This window comes from Tauraco erythrolophus, chromosome 28 (assembly GCF_009769465.1).
Source record: "Tauraco erythrolophus isolate bTauEry1 chromosome 28, bTauEry1.pri, whole genome shotgun sequence".
Lineage (NCBI taxonomy): Eukaryota > Metazoa > Chordata > Aves > Musophagiformes > Musophagidae > Tauraco > Tauraco erythrolophus.
In genome coordinates, this window is record NC_141492.1 from 4,703,175 (window position 1) to 4,724,775 (window position 21,601).

Genomic DNA, 21,601 nt, shown 5'->3' on the forward strand with positions numbered 1-21,601 from the left:
AACCAATGTGGGGAGCAGGAACTCTTTGTTCTTTACTCCAGCAAGCAGATGTTGCTGGGTGAGAGTCTAGAGACCCCTCAGCAGGGGACCCTGCAGGACTGGGACTGGCTTTTTAAGCAACTGTAAAACCTACACAGGATTTTTAAGCAAATTAAATCTCCGGTCCCTCATCCAGCAGGACAGGAGGCTGGAATAATGCCCCAGGGCTGGGTTTTCCAGGCAGACCTGCTCATGGGAACCATGCTGTGCCTCCAGATATAGGTGGGCAGCTCTGTATTAGTGACTCCTCCCGGGGAGGAAGGCTCAGAAGTGCACTGTGTCACCTCCCTAGTCCCTGCCTGGCAGCTGAGAGAAGAGCTGGCTTTGGGCTCCCCTTGCCTGCGACAGTGATGCCAACGGAGGAGAGGATGACTCCCTCCCCAGTTTGGCGCTGGGTCAGAGGACCCTTCGGGGCTGCTGGGGAAGGGTCGGTGGGAAGCTCCAACAATAAAGACAGGGGAAATCACGAAGGGACTGAGAACAGCTGAGGGACAGAGCGACAGAAGAAATACCAGGGGACCTAAAGCCAGCTCCAAATCCTACCTGGACCAGCAAAGCCACCAGCCTCTCAACTGAACCAGCACGGACTGGCTACAGAAAGCACGTCAGCATCAGGCGAAGCGCCGGGAGGGGCCTGATCCTGTCAGTGGCATCTCTTCCCCGGCTCCGGGCAGGGGACGAAGGGGTATCAGGGATGAAGTTCTCCTTGTGCCTTTCGTTTGCTGGGTTTGAGTGACGGGTCCTGGCTCAGTCCCCAGATCCAGCCAGGCTGCGGCAGCCGTGCCCCCCTTAGAGCCGCTTGTCTTTTACGAGTCCGTTCTTCAGGTGCATCCTGCGAAAGAGCAGAGCAGACAGTGAGCCTCGCTCTCCGCACCGACTCTCCCTCCCGTACCTTCACGAACCACTGCTGAGCTCAGACCTGTCCTGACAGGCTCACGCAGACCATTTGTCAGCCAGACCTGCTCTGTGGGATCCAGCATCTCGCCAGACTTTGTGCTCACCACATCAAGGGCAGATGCTGCTCGGAGAGAACAGCCTCAAGCAAAGGGCCGGTCCCACGCGGTGCGCAGGGGAAGGGGCGGGTGAGGATTCACGGGACAGAAAGACGGATGGACACACCGCAATATGCCTAGGCATGGAGACACAAAGTGCCTCCTGATACCTGCAGCAATGGTTTATACTCTGTGTCAAGGCATCCTGCTCTTCTGTTTTCCAGCCCAGTGGAGAACCCTTTGAGACCGGCTGCAGAGCCCTGAGAGGTCTGCCAGCACCCCCACCCAGCCCACGGGTGCTGTACCCGTGTGTCACCCCACCCCTGCCCACGCACCCTTCTTTCAGAGCACTGGGCAACTGGAGTCCAGCCTCTTTCTTCTTGGCCATTGTAGTCTTCTTGCTGTCCTCCACGTCGTACTCACGAACGTCATTCACCTCTTGCATCTGCCCCATCAGCACCTTGGCCACGAACAGGACGATGTACTGTTGGGGCAGAGACACTGTCAGCCTCACGCCCCAAGGCTCTGAGCTGCTCCACCCAGCCTACTCACTCCTGTTTGCTAAGTGGGACCTTTCTCCACTGTCCTGCACCCCAAGAAGGGCAAGGCAGATCCCTCCAGGACAGCCAAAGCCCTGGGATGTGGCTGATGACCCGCAGCAGTGGGAGGCACCACTCCCGTAACCACCCTTAACTGATTTCATCCCCACAGGATGATGAACTCAGACACCACCCAGCTCCACCCAGGGTCAAGCTCGCTGGTGGGAGCGAGTCCACCCTTTCCACCCCCTCCCCAAAGCTCCAGGGGACACCAGAACATTTACACCCATATCAGCCTGCCCCAACTGCTGCTACCGCTCCCTCTCCGTGGATCCCCGGAGTACGAGACAGTCTGAATTCCAGCACAGAGGAGCCTCCTGGGCACTGACATGGGCTTCCCTCCTCCCCTCCCAGCCACCCCCCAAGTCCTCCAAAGCCTCCCCCATCCCTGCAGTCCCCCCGGCTGCCCCCCCCGGACAGGCAGGCAGCAAGCGCCATGCAGGAGCAGCAGAGGAGGGACAAGCCAGTGTAGGGGTTGCTGAGCTCCCCCTACTCACCAGAAACCAGTAGATGTTCATCAGAGTGAGGACAAGGAGCAGAGCATTGAAGAAGAAGTAGAAGGGGATATTAGGGACCGACTGGAGGCTGGAGTAGCAAGTGGCGTAGAGCACCTTGAGGGGGAACCAGTAGAGACGGAACCAGAACCTGCCAGGGCAGAGGGAGCAGGGTGGGTTTAACGGCCCACGGGGATCCCGGGAGAAGCGTGAGACCCAACATTGCTGCCCCCAGCACAACCTCCCGCCTCCGGGCAGCCCTCGCCAGCTGCCCTTGTGCCACCCGGCAGGCCCTGCTCTTGGCATCTGCCTTGGGTCTGCAGGTCTGGCTCCAGACAGGGCTTCGCACAGACCCTGGGAAAGGGCAGCTACGGAAGGGGGAACACGATTCCTGCGGGCAGGAAAGGCTTGGCACCCGAGGCAGGGCAGAGAAAGGGCGTTCCCAGGGCAGAGAGGCAGGTCTGCACTGCAGATTATTTCGGCTGGATGGGGGACAGGAGCTGGAAGGTTTTCTTAGTCCTGTGCATCCCTAGTTTATCTCTAAAAACCTTCACTGCTCTCCTTCCCTCACATCCAGGGCTCTTGTTGCCACTCCTGCTTTTCAGAGCAAGGAAGAAGACAAAGGGACAGATGAAGAGCGACAACCTGCGAGTTTCCCATCTCTATTTCTCATCTTTTTTTTTTTTTTTTTTCCCCTCCTGCCTTGCCCCAAGAGGAACAGCAAGGCTGGAATCTGGGACAGCCCCACGTCCCGTTTCCTTCTTGCCAAAGTGTTTCTTACTGCTGAAACCAAGCGAGTGGGAAAATGGAAACAGCTCCTCCTCCCCTGGGGTCATTTGTCATGCTGCGAGCGAGATTTCACAGCCGCTTCGGTGGTGACAGACGGCACAGTGACTACAGAAGGATTCCAAGCCCAGCATGGGGTCAGGCTCTGCGGGAACCTCTTCCCAAACAGTTTTTGAAAGGGCTCGTTCCCATGCAAACCATGAAAACCCAGCCCGGCTGTACCCCGGGGCACCGGGGAGGGGATTGCAAAAGCTGGCAAGGAGGGTTGGAAGTGGGATCAGGCAGAAAAACCCACCAGCTGATGCTGAAGGTGAGGCAGCCAATGTTGGAGATGATGTCGTTGAGGCGATGATAGACACCCCCCCGGTGCTTGAAGTAGACGTTGAGCTTGGTGAATTCCAGCTGCACGTCGTTGACGTCGTGCAGGAAGAGCACGAGGATGCCCACGTTGTGGTACCTGTAGGAAAAAGGGGAGCACGGAGGGAGACGTGTGGGGCAGCGGGTCGGTGTCAGCACACGCGGTCCATCACACCGGGAGCGGACAGACCCCCTGGATAATCCAGACAAGCAAGCCTGGGAGCTGCAGGGCAGGTCTGGCACTGTGCAACGGCTCCTGAGCACTGGGATTGCTGCGGTAGGATGGAGACAGGTGTAGGGAAGCAGAGCAGAAGCCACACCAACCCAGCAAGAGCCCTCCTGATACATGCCCACGGGATGCACGAGAGCCCAGAAAGGCAGCAGCTTTTGCTGTGCAGATGCCCGAGGCTGCCCCAGGCACATCGCAGAGGGGCAGCGTCACAGAGGCCTCACCTGAAAGCGTAGGAGAAGGCTATGAGGGTCAGCGTGACCACGTGGTGGAGAAGCATGACAACAGAGTCCTTGCGCCACGTGTCCATGTAGGCAGTGGCATAGATGGAGTGGCCGTAGAAGCTGCACTGCATCAGGTAGGCGATGGCGATGTCTGTGGGCACATCCATGCCCTTCTTCCAGTCTGGGGTGGGACAAAGACACTTGGGTGAACCCAGAGCCACGAGCACAGAGCCTCCATCAGCAGCAGAGAGACAGGAGCATGAACAGCAGGCAGCAAGCAGCAGCCAGAGCTGCCCCGGGCAGCCCCAGCACTTTGCCGTGCTCAGGTCCTCCCATTCGGGACCTCACGGATGCAACGGAGGCAAAGGCTGGAAGGGAACCCAGGTATCCTGGCTCCCAAACCCTGCCTTGGCATTAGACTCACTCCCTCTCCTAGATCGAAGGGAGATACCTGGATTTACTTCTCTCCTGCTTGAACTACTCAGCCCGTCCCCCCTTCAGCTGACACATCCCCACCGCTGCCATCTGCGACAGCCACTAGATGACTCTCTCCGTAACGAAATGAGCGGAGGGAGCCTGCTGTGCCCTTTCTGTACCCACAGCTTTGCAGAAAAGGCAATTCAGAGATTTGGTCTTCTCTTTCGCTCACCCCAACTCCCATTCCCTTGTTCAACCCACATGTCCTATGAACCTGGATGTCCTAATCCACACCCACTTCTCCCTGGTTCTTACTGTACCGTAAAAGACGGATGGTGGGTCGTAGAAGAAGGGGTAGTCAGTGAAGAAGAGCAGGTAGATGCCATACGACCAGGATAACGTGTAGAAAAGCAGCTTCCAGGCACTCTCAGGCATCTTGGCAGCATCTTTTGGCTGCAAGTTGCACCACTCCCCGAAGGGCTGCAAGGAGAGAGGAGAAGTATCATCACGATGGGCCCTGGGGCGCCTGGCAGAGCACACCGAGCCTCCGAGAGCCGCGAGCGCTGGGTGCCACCAGCCAGGGCAAAAACCAGGGCCACAAACCCCACTCTTCTGGCCACCTTTGCAGCATGAATAAGGAGGTCAAAGAGGCTCTAGAGAGAGCCCAAAGCAGGGAAAAAACACGAGGCTGGAGATCCTTCTGCTCAGCCCTGGCCACGGTGGGAAGCTGCGAAAGCAGAACCTCGCGGAGAAGGCAGAAGCCTACGGCACGCGTCCCGCAGTCCGGGCACCGCTCCACCGCCCTCGCTGCGGGAGCGGGGCCGACCACAGCTGGCTTTTGCAGAACAGTCAATAACTAATGAAATAAAAATCAAGCCCTGTCTGCGCAAGGAAACCCAGAAGAGGAAGCCGTAACAACGCTGTCCTGCGCGTACGCGCTTGGCAGCGCCGCCGGCTCCCAGAAAAAACGCCTTCCAACGGAGGAAGAGAAGGATTTGCAGAGCCCTAAGCACGCGGCCGCTGCTGCTCCCCAACCAGCACGGCACAGACCCCCCTGTGTGTGCAACCAGTGCTGGAGGGGGCAGCTTTGCAGGTAACCAGCCAGTGAAGCCCGGGGCACTGGGTCCTCTTGCTCTCTCACACCCACCCAGCTCACCCACGTTCCCAGCAGCTTTTCCAGCCAACCAGCGCTGAAACGCTGCTGGTTTTTTCCCCCCCGTCCTGTGGTTTGCAGCACCCCTCCCACCTGTCGGGACTCAGGAGGCAAAGCCTCCCCAAATATGGCCAAAGTGAGGGAAGGAGGACGAGCAGTTCTGCGGATTGCTCGTGCTAATCAGAACGAAACTTTCTCACCCCAGTTCTTCACGCTCCCGAGGATGAGGAGTACCACTCAGCCCACACTCGCGCTCTGCAACAGTGGGAGAGCTGGGCCACCGAGGCCAGGGACAACTCGGAAATCACAGTAAAAGACAAGACCCAGCGTTAAAAAACCCCCCCAGGAGTAAAATGCAGCAGCTGATGCTGCCCTTCGTCTCGGAGCGTGCGCTGGAGAGCGAGCGGCGCTGCACGCCCAGCGTGCCCTGAGCTCGGCCGGCGCTCCGGGCACCGGTGTTTTCCCCTCCGTGGCAGCTGAGCAACACCAGGCACCGTTTCTGCTTCTCATCACAGGAGTGACAGAGCCCTACCAGCCCAGCCGACCCCGCAGCCCCGGCCGTGGCTGCAGGGGAGCGCTGGCGGCCGGGGAGTGCTGCTCAAGGTCCGGAGGGAACCATGGCTGCCGGAAACACAGATAACACCCAAAGGCCCCCCCGGCTGAGAGCTCCACGGGGAGAGACCAGATAAGCTCGAGATGAAAACAAAATGCCTGCAAAGTAACCGTACCCTGCCCCAGGTCAGCACTTTCTGCAGCCGGCGCTCGGCTCCTTGATGCTCAAGGGCTATATTAAGGCCCCAGCTGTCCCCAGGCACTGGCTGCTCTGGCTTTTAGCCCCTCTCTGCATCAGATTTTCAAAGGACTCTGACTCCAAGCATTGTCCCAGCCTAAAAGTGCTTTGTTCTAAGTTCTGAATTTCCCAGCACCGGTCAGACTGGGAAGCACCGGCCCCACAAAGCTCTGCCAAGTTGTCCGTGTCCCTTCCAGCTAGAGAGGCAAAGCTCCGACCTCCCCTACGCATCTCGCATTCAGAGCACGGCCGTCCTCGTTGAGACCAGGAACAGGCTGCTGCCAAGGCTTCTTCCACCAGGAGCCACGGTAGGAAAAAGAGGAGGAAGCTTGAAGGGTGAATAAATAATGCAGAGACAGAAAGTCCTGAGTCCAGAAAGCATGAATTATTTGTGTCTCCATACAGTGGAGAAAAGGAGCTCGGATATGGGGACGGCTCACCACGGCAGCGTGCTGCAGAGCCCTCTGCCCTCCTCGGCTGGGGCTCAATGCCGGATGCTGAGCTCGGCCTCAAACCCCTGTTGCAGCCTTGGTGCCCATCACCAGCCGAGCCAAGTCATTTCTCATCTTCTCTACCCCTCGGGTCCCCACCTGCAAAGGGGGAAGAACACCACGTTTCTGCCCCGGGTAGGCAGAGCTGACGACGAGGACCATCACCCATGGGGCAGGCACATACTACCGAGACGATCTGCATCTTACGGACACCGGGACCCTCGGCAGAGCTGGCAGCAGCGCAGAAAATCACCACCACGAGCCTGCAGACACGGCCAGACCAACAGTCTGCTGCGGGCACAGCAGCAGCTCCCAGCCTGGAGCGAAAGCAACACCCAGGGAAAGGATACCCCGCTCCAGCTGGTGGTGGCTAACGCCCAAGAGAGGTTTTAGCCCTTGCTGCATATATATTTAAGGACAAGTCCTGGAGAGAGCCCTCCTCCTCCCTTACATAGCCATGGGGCATCTCAGGCTGTACCCCGAGTGCTACAGAGACAGGAGCTGGCTCTGGAGCGGATGTGGGGATCGCCCAGCATATCCCAGAACCCTGACACACACAGGGGACTGGGGGACACAAACCAACATCCCCAGGGAGGCCCCACCAAAACCTGGACCACACATACGGGGAAGTGTGAGCCAAGGGGAGCGCAGACCAGCCCATGCCAGGCGGGAGGTATCGTCCCCCTCCCTGGGGTGGGAGATGTGCAAGGTGGGGGATGTCCTCCCGCTACCCGGCTGCCGTTCCCACGGCAACGGTGCAGAGATGCCTGTTGCTAAGGGTGACGGGTGCTGCAGTGGGAACAGCGGATCTGGCTCTGGCTGAAAGAGCCCAAGGCTCTTGGCAAGTGATGTAATGGGGCTTCGCTTAAAGGGCAACTGGCTCTTCCTCCCTCCTCCTCCTCCTCATTACCCCCACGCAAACCTTCACAGGCAGCTTCTGATTCCCTCGTAGAGGGAAGCGGTGTGAGGGACGTGACTGCTCCCCCGCAGCATCGCCCGCGCAGCCCCGGGGGGAGGGACGGAGCGAGGCGGTGGGCGAGAGCACGCTGCGAGAGCGGCTCGGAGCTGGAAAGAGAAACCGAATGGAAACTGTCGCTGCCCACAGCTCTGTTGAAGTGTCAAAAAAATACTCGTAGTAAAAAGCAAACACATGCTCTCTCCCTTTTTACAGCCTCTGGCACTAGAGGAAAGCAGCCAGGCCCCTTAAATCTACAACCAGCTGCAGCAGCAGGACACGAGTCCTTGCAGGTTCCGAATTGAGGCTTATTACAGAGGAATTGCACCCCCCAGCCCGCCCCCATCGCCTCTGCCACCTCCCCAGCCTGGAGACAAGGGCCTGGCTGAATCCCAGCCACGCCGCGTCTGGCTTCTGGGCACAACGAGTTCCCCAGAGGAACACAAAGGAATGGCTGGCACGAAGCATCCTCAGCCCAGGGAACTGGCAGCTTTACATCAGCTTTTACTCAATGCAGACGATAACGATGAGCAAGCAGAGCTCCAATTCCAAACCTGGCCACAACTAACAGCTACTGCCCCTCCCGTGGCGGTGGCACGGCTCCCCGCAGCCCCGTGTGCTGCTTCTCAGAGCTGCGACGATGCCTTTCCACCCCCAGGGACTGTGTCCCCTCAGTATCCAGCCTGGACATCACTCCTGAACCACGTGCCATCCCCTGCCACGCCAGGGATGGGGCACAGAGCCTGCAGAACGTAAGACCCAGTCAAACAGCACTGGTACACCGGAATTGATGAAGAAACGGAGTCTGTGAACCCCAGCACAGTGTAAGGAGCTCCAGCTCTCATCTCTCCATCCCCACACCAGGGATGTGACCCGCTCAGTGCCTCAGTTTCTCTGCCCATACAGCAGCTAAGACACTGGGGAGCTGCGTTAGGGTCTGGACAACACTTTCCAGATAAAGACGTAGAAAAAGGCACCATGACAACAGCAACAAACCAACAGGCGTTATTTCTTGCTCAGGAAGCACCAAAATATGCCCTCAGGAGAGAAAAGCAACAGGAGATGCTCTCTGAAGACAAGACAGAGCTGCCCACAGGGTGCTGCGGGGGCTGAATAACCCCCCCACCCCTGCCTGCTGACACGGCACGGGGAGAGCAGCCCCCGCTCCGAGCCGCGGCAGCGCAGCTCCGTTCCCGGGGTGAAGAAAAGATCCATTGTTGTGGCTTCCTCCCCTCCAGTTGCCAGGGTCTGTGCTTCGCCCAGCGGGATGAGCCGGGGAGCTGGCGGCGCGGCGGAGCCTTCGCCCACCGCGGGCTCGCTCGGCGTGCCCTGCGCTCGGCAGAGGTCGCGTTGGGTGGTGGGTGTTGGGGACAGGGATAATTCCCCTCGAGGCACACGCTCAGCGCTGGGACTTGGAAAAACAAGTCTTGACCATACCGTAGGGTGGAGAAAAGTTGCATAAGTCACTCCAAGGGATAACAGGAACCTTTGCTTTCCAGCTTCCCCATAGAATCATAGAACGGTTTGGGTTGGAAGGGACCTCAAAGATCATCTAGTTCCAACCCCCCTGCCATGGGCAGGGACACCTTCCACTACACCAGGTTGCCCAAAGCCCCATCCAACCTGGCCTTGAACACTGCCAGGGATGGGGCATCCACAACTTCTCTGGGCAACCTGTGCCAGGGCCTCACCACCCTCAGTGTAAAGAATTTCTTTCTTATATCTAACCTAAATCTGCCCTCTTTCAGTTTAAATCCATTGCCCCTTGTCCTATCACTACACGCCCTTGTAAAAAGTCCCTCCTGGGGCCGTACCGTAGCACTCACCCAGAAACCTTGCTTTGCAGAGCACATTTTTCAATTTACACAACACTCTTCCTCGCAGACGATGCTGCGACGCCCTGCAAATTTCAACACCAAGAGATGGCAAGTCGATGGAAAACATCTTCCTGCTGCAAAGGCAGACAGCTGCTACGGAGGGAGGCGATACCTGACAAACACGGTCAGACCCAGAGGGAGTTTTTTACGGAACGGATTTTGTTCTCTTACGGACTTACGCTTAGCTGACTTCGGGAACTTCGGGAGCAAAGATGGCTCGGGGCAGTTTAGGGCTGCAAGTATCTGCCTGGGCTCACCGCAGCTATTCGGGATCATCTCCGAGCATGACTCTAGGTGTGCTCTTCGCTTTTTCTGTTCAAGTTCACTGAACTGCTCGAGACCTGCTCGGGAAGGGAGACTGCCAGCACGGGCGTGATGAGCTCCAGGTGCTTCACCGAGCCTTGCCCAAGCTGAGCTGCCTGGTCCTATTCCAACGGCGCTTGGCCACGGCACTGCTGGGCTCAGCTGCCCTCCGGGACGTTGAGCCGCTGCAGAGATGCTCATGTTGCTGCTTTTTAATCAAACTCCTCAGAGCCTGGCTGCAGGGGACAGTCCACACAGGGGACACACCAAGGACTGACGGAGCTCAGACGCTGCGGCAGGAGGACAGGGGCACACAAACGGAGCGGGCTTCGAGGGGTGGGAACGCTTGCCTAGAACTGCCTTGGTCTTCATCTCTGAAGGTGGTCTGCAGCTCCAGTGAGCTCGTACAATCAGACGTGCCCTCAGTAGCGTTCACGTTTGTGCACTCAGAAGTCACGGGGACCAAGAGCAGAGACTCTCAGGCCAGACCCCCGAGAGGAAGGATACATCCCTCAGGCCTTTGCGAGGATGCCCGTGCCTCCAGTATAGCTGACACTGGGGTCCTCCCCTGCTTAGTAATCCACATTTGCTCAGCTAACTGGGATCTTTCCTACACAAAAAGAACTCCTTTCCATATTTGCACCAAGTGAGGATTCTGTGAAGAAGAGGAAAAGGGCCGAAAACTACCTTTGCTCTAAAGAGGATGGGAAAAACCACATCTAACACCCGTGTACCGACCTAGCCCTTATAACAGGTGAAAGTCCAAAATCCTAACGAAATTTCCAAATCCTAACGAAACCCCTTCCATCACAGGCACAACCTTTACCGCTTCTTCAACCCAACTGTGAGACCTTTCGTGACAAAGACGTTGCAGGACAAACGGTGCTGCGGTCCTAGAAGGGAGCGAGGACCCCACCTCCCGTTCTCTCCATCCCACTGATGAAAACGGGACGTGCCGATAGCACAGGAAGACGCGTGCGGCTTCAGCGCGCTCGTTTCTCAGACGAGCTGCCATGGCCAGAGCTAAGCAAGATGCACTTTACACTCCAAGCTTCAAGGCCTTGTGGTAAGAGTCACTTCCTCTTCAGATGCAGAGAATCACAATCCAAACAGCAAGATTTATAATTTATAAATAACACGCAGGAAGGCAGCGTTCTCCGGACACCGGGTGGATTCATTTTTATAACCGTGAGCGTTTCAGTTCTTGCAGGGAACATGAAGACATTCAAAACGAGGAAGGATGCTCTTTAAGTCTGCGCTGGGAAGCAAAGTCCTGAGTGCAGGAGAAGCTTCCTCCCAGGGTTAAACCAGAGGTCCTTTTTCTCCCTGACTTCCCCCATTCTGCGCGACAAAACCTTTCCCTGCTGCTGAATGACCCACTCTGCCACTGCCTGTACCAGCGCCACGCAATACAAACTGGTTTCTTAAATACTGCCAGGCATTTTAGAGGAAAGTGACAACCTCCAGCTTTTCCCATAGCAAGCCCAGCAGAATAAACAGAGAAAACCTTCAGATCCCTTAAAAATAGAGAGAGAGAGACAGAATTGTCTCTCCCTACTGTTACCCTTCCACCTATCTGCTAGGAGAAAACTGATGCTATCACAATTTCGCTCAGCATCTCATCACTAGAACATATGCAGATGTAGCCACAAGAACCGGCTCCGATCAACCCCCCTCACTCTTCTGCAATTACAAGCATGACCCATTTCTCCGAGGGAACGATCCCTCGGCACTCAGACAAGCTGCCGAGCATCCTCCGAGGGCACCGAGCGGACTCCACAGCACCAAGGGCTTTTTTTCACGCCCTGATCACCGCTCGCTCTGTAAAGGTGAGCCTTACACGAGGAGAAACTGGAGCACGAAGGAAATCACCTCCAATTTGTAACAGAACTAGGGTTACGTCCAACCTTGTTCGACCCAGTCCCAGCGTCCCCAGGCACTGCACGCTGCCCATCAGGAGCCCCAGGCAGGCAGGGGTGCCGGTAACAAGGAGAAATTCAGTCCCACGTAAGAAGTCCCAGCACGTCACCTTGCCTACATGTCACTTCAGCAGCTTCAAATGACTCCAGAGGACTTCGGCTGGAACCTCACACAAGGTCGAGATCCACCTCGCATTACTGGATAAGCAAAGCCAGCCCTGAACAGTAAAGGAAGAGCTACTGTAAAGGCAAGCTCGCAGCAGACAGGGCAGGGAGAGGACAGCAGTAACTCCTGATAGCCAAATTATGGGATGCAAGGTAGCTGTCTTCAACATGCAAAGCAGCCTCTGAAGGAAGCAGCTCACCCAGGGAACAAGGCCTGTCCCACAGAGCCGCAAAGAACCACACATGCTCTCAGCTACTCAAGGCCTCGTGCCACCATACTCATGGGCAGGTGAGAAAAGGGTCGTTTCCACGTCCCTGAGAGCCGAGGACTATCCCCTGACCCAAAACACCGCACCCTCCATCACTCCTGCTTCTCAAGGCCAGGGTAACCGCAGAGCAAAGTGCGCAGCATCTCTCCAGGAAAGCAGCGTGGAAGAAGTCGCCTCTGCTGGGACTGAGCCACCAGAAGGAAGGGGGAGGTCTCATTTCACCACATACGCTTTTCCCAGCAAGAAATCGAACAGAGCTGTTCTTCGCTCTCGGACTGACCCTGTCTCTTACAAAGTATCGTATTAACAAGGAGGGGACAACGGCTACCAAACCTCTGGGAGGCTGTGAGGGTCAGATGCTCCCATCCCTGCATCCCCCACGCTCTAAAGAAGGTCAGCCCAGCACTGCGGTGCAGCAGCTATCCCCACGCCACCCTCTCCACCGCCGCACCGGCGAGGGAAAGAGGGGAAGGACGTTTTTCATGCCAACCACGGGTGACACGCACAAACGTGGTCCTCTCCTTCCCCCATGCAAGAAATAACCCGACCCCATGGAAGAAATAACCCCCAGCCCCTGCCGGGATGCTGCTAAGGGAACACGGGGTGGGGGGAGAGCTCTCCGGTGCAGCAGGATGCTCGGTGCAGCCCCGGGGGATGGGGACGGGGGTGGGGAAGTCTCTCACGCAGCCCCCGGGGAAGCAGAACGCGCTTTCCCGCACAACGAGCCACCCGGGCCGCCGGGACGAGGCCTCGGATGGCGGAGGACGAGCTCTCCCGTGCAACGGGCCCCGGATGGAGGCGGACGAGCCCTCCCGTGCAACGGGCGCCCCCACCCCGCAGCCCCGGTGGTCTCCGGTGCCTTCCCCCCTCCCCCCCTCCCTCCCCCTCCCCCCCCTCCCTCCCCCTCCCCTCCCAATCCCTCCCCGGCGGCACGGACTGACCCGAAAGAGCCTTCGGGCAGCGGCGCGGCGCAGCGCGGTCCATCCCAGCGCGCAGAGCCCGCAGAGCAGCACCTCGCCCCAGCCCAGGTGCGCGTTCTCGGCCCAGGTCCGCCGCGCCAGCTCCCAGCCGCAGTCCCCGCAGCCCCGCGCCGCCGCCGCCAGGCTGCCGTAGCTCCGCCGCACCAGCTGCCCGTAACCGGGCATGGGCTCGGGAGGCGGCATGGCACTGCCCGCCGCGGCGCTCAGCGCTGCCCGCCCATGGCCCGCCGCTGCCCGGCCGGCTCCGCGCAGGCTCCGCGCAGGGCGGGACGGGGACGGGACTCCCCACCCCCGCCGTTACCGGGCCCTAAGAGCCGCCCCCCCAACTCCTCGGCGCTGGCCCGGCCCCTTCGGGCTCCGCTCGCCCCCTTCGGGCTCCGCTCGCCCCCGCCGCGCAGCTCCCGGGGCGGCGGGAGGAGCCGCTCACCCCCCGCCGGGGCCGGGGCAGCGCGCCCGGAGGGGAGCGGCGGCTCATTAAGTGCTCGTTAATCAGCACGGAGCGGAGCGGCGGCTCATTAGGTGCCCGTTAATCAGCACAGGCGCTCGCTGAATTAAGTTACAGCGCGGTTTTTTTACATTAAAAAAAAAAAAACAACAAAACGAAACCCCAACGCTGCGACTGCTCTCTTGGATGATGGGGGGGGGGTGACAAGAGGCTGGAGTCGCTCCAGCAGCAAGAATGGGGACAAACACTAATATTTCGGTATCAAGAGATGACGATCGATGATGTAACAGGGGCAAACTGCCGTGCCCGCCAAGGAGCACCCTTTGATGGCCGTGGGGGCTGGAGGTCACCCACAGCGTCTTGGCAACGCTGCCCCACACCACAGAGCTCCTGCAGTTCCCCACGTCCAAAACCCCTCGCTAAACATCCACCCTTTCACGGTTTTTTCATGTGATATTGCAAAGAGAAACATTCATCCAGATCTTTCCCTTTTCCATACCTCCCAGCAGCAGAAGATCCGTCCCTCTGCTCTGCACTGAAAGGCTTTGTGGGGACCAGGTGCTTCCACCCGGCTGCAGCTCAACTCCTGCACCTGTGGCAGTTTGGGTGGCTCTGGAATAACGAGATGCACCTGGAAAATGCAACCATGAACTCCCAAAAGGTCACCCCTGAGGAGAGGCCTTCTCCAGAAGGCAGGCAGCTTGCTGCTCTCCAGCTCGCTGCTGACTCATACAACAGAAATCTCGTTAGGTGCATGTTTAAAATTAAAAGTTATGGGTCACGTATCCCAGTCACACACCGACAGCCAGACGTTTGGCTTGCTAGGAAAAGCGTGAGCTTCAGATGAAGATTCTCCTAAAATGCCAACACTTCAGTTGTCTCCTGGAAAGGCACAACAGGAGCCTCAGACCGAAGGCGCTGGAGCAGCGCAGCGGAATTCGGGTTCAGCCACGGAGGAGTAAACGGAGTTGGGTTGTGTCCCAGTGCACCAGTACTGAGCTGTGGCTGTGGGATCCGCACTGCAAGGGATGGAGAACAACCATCACCACCGCGGGCGCTCGTGGCACTGCAGCTTGAACCAGCTCGATAGGGAAAGAGAAACTGGAAATGAATTTTATGTCATTTAAAGTCATTCCTCCGGCCGCAGCCATTCTCTGGAACCCCTCTGGTCAGTCTGGGGCAGCAGTGGGAAAACACAACCTCATTCCTCCGAGGTCCGAACAACATGTTCCCCTATTCCCACACGGACAGTGCTGGCTCCTGCTATGCCACTTGCTTTTATTGTTTACGTTTTTAAGTCAATTTATCATGGCCCATCAAGTGGGGAACGGCTGCCCCGCACACACAAGCCCCTTTCACGTCTCCCTCAGACGGCTCCACAAAGGAAACATTCATTCCAGACCGGACCATGAATAACCCCTCACTGAATGTAGCCGCTGGCTGAACGAGCCAAGGAAGGAGACAATGAGCCCTTTCAGAGCAGCCCGGGCGAGGTGGGCACAAAGGAAACGCCGGTTGGACACATTTACAGTGTAGCATAAACTCTTCTTCTCCCCCCCTTTGCAACTGAAATGAGAATTCTGAAGATAACTGGAATATTAGAGTTCAGAATTCTAAAGGTAACTGGAACATGAGAGTCCAGGAGTCCCAGCTGAGGGTTCCTTGGACACCTGCTCTTTGCATCCCTGATGCGACACACTCGCTCGGCACATACAGTAGCCTGAAATGGCAGACAGGAGCCCGAGGCTGCAGAAAACCATCACCACGGAGTGCCGGATCACGCTACATCCCACGACACGTCAGGTTCAACACCCACCACAGCCTCATGGCGACAAGCGCACTTCCACACGCACCGTGTGCTTTGGGAAGACCTGACGCCTTCCTGGCTCCAGGACACGAGCTGCTGCGTTTTACCAACTCCAGATTAAGGCTGAGCCTATTACCATTGGATTATTTTTATTTTGGGGAAGCTTTCCCTCTCACCAGCAGTAACCCCTACAGCCGTGCGTGCTTCTTCCAGAGATTCCGAAGTTAACGGAGGAGTCAGCAGTCAGCCTGAAGGAACATCCATAACTCAGGACTCATCCATGCACTGAATGCAAACGCTGAAGATCAATCTTCATACTCTTCCCACAAGTGTACTCTCGGTACAGTTGATGGGGTTCAGTCCCAGCGTGGAATTACTTGAATTCCAGAAATTAAGGGGCACAGGGATGCAGAAAAGGCTTTATTAGGAATGTTTAAGGTACAGTGTTGCTTCGCTTGACTCGCACTGTATTTTAAACGGCGTGCAGGACCCAGGCAGGCCAGAACACGGGCCACCAGACTCACGTAGCTACACGTTACGCGCGGGTTCCGCACCGGCACACTGGGTTCCAGGATCCCGCCACAGAAAGTTAAGCCAGACCGACTCCCAGAAGGCATTTTTCCGTGTTACCGGAGAGGCTTTGCGCATCGGCCCCGGTCCCCGAGGTGCCACAGGGGCTGGCAGCCTTGCTCCCCTCTCCTCAGGCGCTGGGGGCGTACTGCATGACTAGCCGGTCGAAGTCATTCTCCTTCGAATCAGAAGCACAAATAAAATGAGCAAATCTTGAACTTCACTGAAAATTTAACAAAACCTGCATTAGCTGAAGAGAACACTACTATCGCAGCTCACTAAGGCAAAAGGGATTCTAAGCAGCAAGATCACCTGTACCAGTTCTTAATTTTTTCCAGTTTGTTCCATTTCTCCTTCACTATTATCTTTACCTTTCCCCCTCCCCAGATTCTCTCTTCCAGAAGGATGTTTCCTCTGTTCAAGCAGTGTGTGATGGTAACAAATATCCGACTCAGATGAAGAACTCCGACCTCTGAGCTACTCTTCCAAGATGTTACCAGGGCTGGGTGCATCACTCCTTTGTTTAACACCCGGCTTGTGTTTCCCAGCACCTCTCACGAGGGCTAGAAAACGTGCTGGTGGCCCCATCAGACCCCAGTATGAGGCACAACACACTCCATTTTCCATTAGAAAGCAATTAGTACCTTTGCCTGATACTCCTTGATGAAGGGATGATTTTTATGTGCATCTTTCAACTGTGACAAATAGCGATTCGTAACCTGATGGGATAAGACAGATAAATTTAAATATTGAGATAACATGAGCAGAAGCCGAGAATTTAAAACATCACACTTCAACATTATTTGTTTGCAGTGAGTAAAGATCTGATTTTCTCAGTGTCCTGAATGTTACAGCCCCAATTAAAACCAGTAAGACCTGTGCATGCTCTGCACTTAAAAATCAGACCTTAAAGGGTGTGTTCAAGAAAACAATCAGTGAGAAATGAACTCAGAACTCTCAAGAGATTTCTTTTTCCACCCAGGCCTTCCTCCTAAGTACATACCATTTCCCACAACACCTGTATTCCCACAACACCTGTATTCCCACAACACCTGTATTCCCACAACACCTGTATTCCCACAACACCTGTATTCCCACACACACGTTACTGAACGTTGAAGATGTGAGCTCCCCACGCCCCAGAACTATTCTATTTCCTTCATGCCAACCCTGATGGGAACACACAAAACCTAAACAAAGTCACCAGGAGCACTGGGAACACACAACCTGCCCTCAGCAGCAGGAGCAGGTTGATGGTATCCGCTGGCTGAGCGCAACAAGACTCACCTCTGGTGGTTTGCCCAAGTGCTGAGACAGGACAACCAAGTTGATTAGGGTCTCAGGGTGGCCACTGTCCTGAAAACAAGAACAATCACCTGATCTATCTGACTGACTTCTACCCGTGACTGAGTGTGACTACCAGTACAGTTCTGCAAGAACAAGCTCTGCCAAACCCACAGCTCACCCTGCTGGAAAGGGCAAAGTAGAAGGAAAGGTGTTAACAGCATCTGCCCTTAGCGGTACAGACCCATACTCTGGTAATTTCATGAACTTTAGCAGTGAAAGTCCTTGCTGTTTTACTTTCTACCCCTGAGAGCAAACCTACCTGGCAAAAGCAGGACATACCTTGTCCAAGGCCTCCTGCAGAACCCCCTCGGCATCGTCCCACTTGCCCTGCGCCATGTAGCAGGCTGCCTGCCCGTTCAGGAGCAGGAGGGTGGAGGAGCATTTGTCTGCCATCTCTTGGAAGATGTAGTAGGCATCTTGCAACTTCTCACCACCCTGCAAAGGGAGCAGACAAACCCCCACAGTCTCACCACGTGTCGCTAAGAAGCCTGTATGCTCTTGCCTTGGCTGAAGGACCAGGCACAGAGTTCATTTCCAGGGTTACAAACAGCTGTTGGCATTCACATGATCTCCGGTGCCACAACAGACCACTGGCAGACCGCAGATGAAAGAAATGCAAAAATACTAAATATTAAGAACCACTTAAATGACCAAAAGATGGAGGCTTCCATTCAAAAAGAAAAAAACCCCAACACTCTGAAAGAACCACTTCAGATATTGGATGTAACAAAGGATTATGAAATCAGACTTTTCTAATTAAACAAAGGTAGGGATGCCTGGCTTCTCAGACGTTCCAGCTTCAGAAAGGTTCCACAGGCAGCAGCTTCCACCATGCAGAAGTGGGATGCTTTGTGGAAACTACGGAAAATCCAGCCACACGCTACTGTAAGGCACGGGCTACGCAGGAGAGACCTTGTGACGAGACCAAATGAACCCCAAAAAAAGAAATCCCAGTAGTGTAACGGGTTATTGCATGCACAACCTTGCAGGGGATTTGAGGAGGCCACTTATTTCCAGTGCCCTGATCACCCGGACTGCAAACAGTGTGTGTTTTTGTCTGATTCACAACACGCTTAAAGACAGTTTGCTCTGAGCAGAGCAGAAAAAAATTGCACTTTTTTCCTGGGAGTTTAACTGCAAGGTCTGGATGCCAGTAACATCACAGCTTTCTGGTTTATATTGTAAGGTTTCGTTAATTTTTTTGAATTTGTGAATAATTTTTGAATTATTTCAGCGTGGTTTAGCTCCTCCTCGGGTGAGCTGAAGGCTGAGGAGCATGGACGAAAGGCTGACGAGCAAAACAGCCAGTCAGTCTGTGAAACCAGACACCAATATTTTCTGTGTACTTAAAGGAAGGGGGGGGGGGGAAACCAACCAAACAAAACCAAGGAAAAGCCTGCATGTTTTTCTGGAAGCACAATGTGAGAGAGCAGCCAGGAACAAGCGATGGAGCCGTGTTTCCCAGGTGTGGCAGCCCAGGGACCACCATTTCAGACACTCACCATGGCCAGGTTCACCCAGGCAGTTGCCAGCTGAGTCAGAGTTGCGTCCTCGTCTTGCTCCTGCATCTTCTTCAGCTCCTTGCTGGAGAAGCCAAAGTGGGAGTCACATAACAGAAAGACAAGGCCTTTTCTGCACTTCTTTAAGATACAAACAAAAGGCTGGAGTTTCCTCTCTCAGCTCTTCCACCACTACAGCACAACAGCCACAGCAAGCTGGTCACGGGGCACAAACATCTCCTGATATTTTACTGAAACAACTTGTGAAAGATCCCACAGGGAAGTGAAACAGGGGGCAGTGAGGAACCCACGCCTAGAGATTGAACCCACATTCTGCTGAAGGTCAGACTGAACCTGGAGGTCTGTGTCATCCTTCAGCTGTGCCCAGCTCTGTTATCCCCACAGCTTTTGCAATCTGAAGAATAAAACCGTTCTGCAGAGCACCCAGACCGACACACAAGCTCTTCTGCCCACTGCAGGTAGGAAAACGCTGCACCTGGAGGAGACTGATGGAAATTCCCTTCTCAGGACCCACCCCACAAGAGCACCACTGAGGAGCAAAAAGACACAAACTTACCGAGCCAGATCAAGCCTGTCAAGCTTCAGAAGAATCTGTATCATCATGGCGATGCTGCAAGGAACAAGAGCAGTGATTTCCACAGCTGCAGGCTTTGCTGCTCACCGTGTGTCGCTTGGAAGAGGTGCTGCCAGCACCCAGGGACAAGCCTCCCTGCTGTGGGAGCCAACGGAACAGGGAGCCAGCAGAGCAGGCGGCTCTTGGAGCAGGACCTGGAACTGGGAAGCTGCTCCTGGCTGCCAGGTGCTCCCTCACTGTATTGCCACAACGCTCATCTCAGCAATTCTGAACACACATGAAGCAATAAATCGGGTTCTTGAGCTTCACACGGGAGTTTCACACCACACCTGATGTCGCAGGACGAGCACCGAGTCGCTCACTACTCGGAAGGCAAAGCTGAAAGCAGCTCCTCCGTGGTTTCAAGGCAGACCTCAGCCTTCCTACGGCACCTCTCCCTAGAGAGGAGGCTTTGCCAGCACACGCCTCCGCCATGCCAAGGCCACACTCACCACTCCAGGCTCTCCCCTTGATGCAGAGTGCGCAGAGCCGCGTCGGGATTTTTGTCGTGGAAATAGATAGAAGCAGCCATCAGCAGGAAAGTCGTGTTGGCCACATCGACACTTTTTGCCATCTTCTTGTCCAAATCGGCGACGATCGCGTCCCTGTGAGGAGCAGGGGGCAGAGTTTGGGAGGGTCCCATTGCTCAGCGAGACAAACAGATCCTGCCCCGACACAATTCGGCCTTTTTGAGATTCACTGCAGAACTACAGGAAATCACGATAAAGACCAGGGTTCTGAAAGAAACTTTCCAGATGGAAACATACCCCCTGTTAGGCAGGACTCGAGTTCCAACTTATTATCAGCCTCACCTTTGACTCTCGTTTGAAAGATACTCTGCAAACATCCTCACTGCCTGCAGCTCAGGACTAGCACTGGCTTTAATTTCATCCAGGACGACACCGTATTTTCTCTGTTGAAGGAACAAACATAAATCTGTAATTTAATAATTTTGAAGAATACAGGAGATCATTTATTTTCTAGATATAACAACAACAGACAGAAACAGCAAATTTCCACTTCACGTCTCCCATCACGTTCCACAAACGCGGCCAAACGTCACAACTGAGGACTATTTCCCCACAAAGACAAAAAGGTAGAATCACAGAATGGTTTGGGTTGGAAGGGACCTCAAAGATCATCCAGTTCCAACCCCCCTGCCATGGGCAGGGACACCCTCCACTACACCAGGTTGCTCAAAGCCCCATCCAACCTGGCCTGGAACACTGCCAGGGATGGGGCAGCCACAGCTTCTCTGGGCAACCTGGTCCAGTGCCTCAGCACCCTCAGAGGGAAGAATTTCTTCCTTAGATCCCATCGAAATCTCCCCTCTTTCAGTTTAAATCCATTGCCCCGTGTCCTGTCACCACAAGCCCTTGTCCAAAGCCCCTCTCCAGCTTTCCTGTAGCCCCTTTAGGCACTGGGAAGTGCTGGAAGGTCTCCCCGGAGCCTTCTCTTCTCCAGGCTGAACAGCCCCAACTCCCTCCGCCTGTTTCCAGCGCAGAGGTGCTCCAGCCCTCTCAAAGAGCTGGCAGCGGGTCGTCCTGCCCCTCCACACACCCCACTGCGCTCACTACACGGCTGCGGGGGAACACGCTGTGCTCCAGTGCTGAAGGACGAAATTATCACCGAACCGCGTAACGCAGGGCTCACACGGCCCCCACCCTCACACCCCCCCACACCCCCCCCGGGTTATTTATGCTGCTGCACCCACCGCGCCCGCGGCCTCACCTGGGCGATGTAGGCGCGGAACAGGAAAACGTCCCGCTCCGCTTCCTTCTCCGGAGTAGACGGCTGAAGGGACGACAGGGAACAAGACCCCCTCTCAGGGACTGGCACGGACACAGCCGCGCAGCGGCACAGTCCCGGAGGAACGACGCCCCCTACACACCCCCGGCGCCCCGCGGAGACCCCCCCCAGCCCCGCGGCCCCCTGCCGGCGCGGGGAGCACCGCAAACAGCCCGGGACGGGGCGGGCGGGGACTCGGGGCGCTCGGGGCGGCCGAGGGGACGCGGGTGCCGGGAAGCGGCACCGACCCACGGGCCAAGGGCCGCCCCGGCCCCCTCCGAGCCGCCCCTACCCGGATCCGCTGCGCCTCGTTGATAGCGGCCTGGTAGGCCCCGATGTAGAAGCTGTTCTTCACGTCGAACAGCTCGTCGGCATCGCCGCCCTGCCCCGCCGAGCCCGCGCCCGCCCCGGACGCCATTTCCCCGCCTCGGACACGTCTCCGGAAGCAGCTGAGCCGCAGCGACTGCCGGGA

General features: G+C 56.2%; 2 protein-coding genes across 2 annotated transcripts; both read right to left on the reverse strand.

Moving 5' to 3' along the window:
* Positions 1-828: 828 nt before the first annotated feature.
* CERS1 (ceramide synthase 1) lies at positions 829-13,222 on the reverse strand. Its single transcript, XM_086627846.1, has 7 exons — positions 13,001-13,222; positions 4,458-4,617; positions 3,721-3,901; positions 3,206-3,367; positions 2,128-2,275; positions 1,367-1,515; positions 829-871 (listed from the first exon to the last, which is right to left on the reverse strand). The coding sequence occupies exons 1-7, from the start codon at positions 13,220-13,222 to the stop codon at positions 829-831; spliced, it is 1,065 nt and encodes a 354-aa protein (XP_086483972.1).
* Positions 13,223-15,455: 2,233 nt separating this feature from the next.
* Positions 15,456-21,547, reverse strand: COPE (coat protein complex I subunit epsilon). Its single transcript, XM_086627667.1, has 10 exons — positions 21,422-21,547; positions 21,073-21,135; positions 20,154-20,254; positions 19,794-19,946; positions 19,285-19,338; positions 18,711-18,792; positions 17,488-17,643; positions 17,149-17,217; positions 16,506-16,580; positions 15,456-16,039 (listed from the first exon to the last, which is right to left on the reverse strand). Exons 1-10 carry the CDS (start codon positions 21,545-21,547, stop codon positions 15,992-15,994), a joined length of 927 nt encoding a protein of 308 aa, XP_086483793.1. The 3' UTR covers positions 15,456-15,991.
* Between the last annotated feature and the right edge of the window lie 54 nt (positions 21,548-21,601).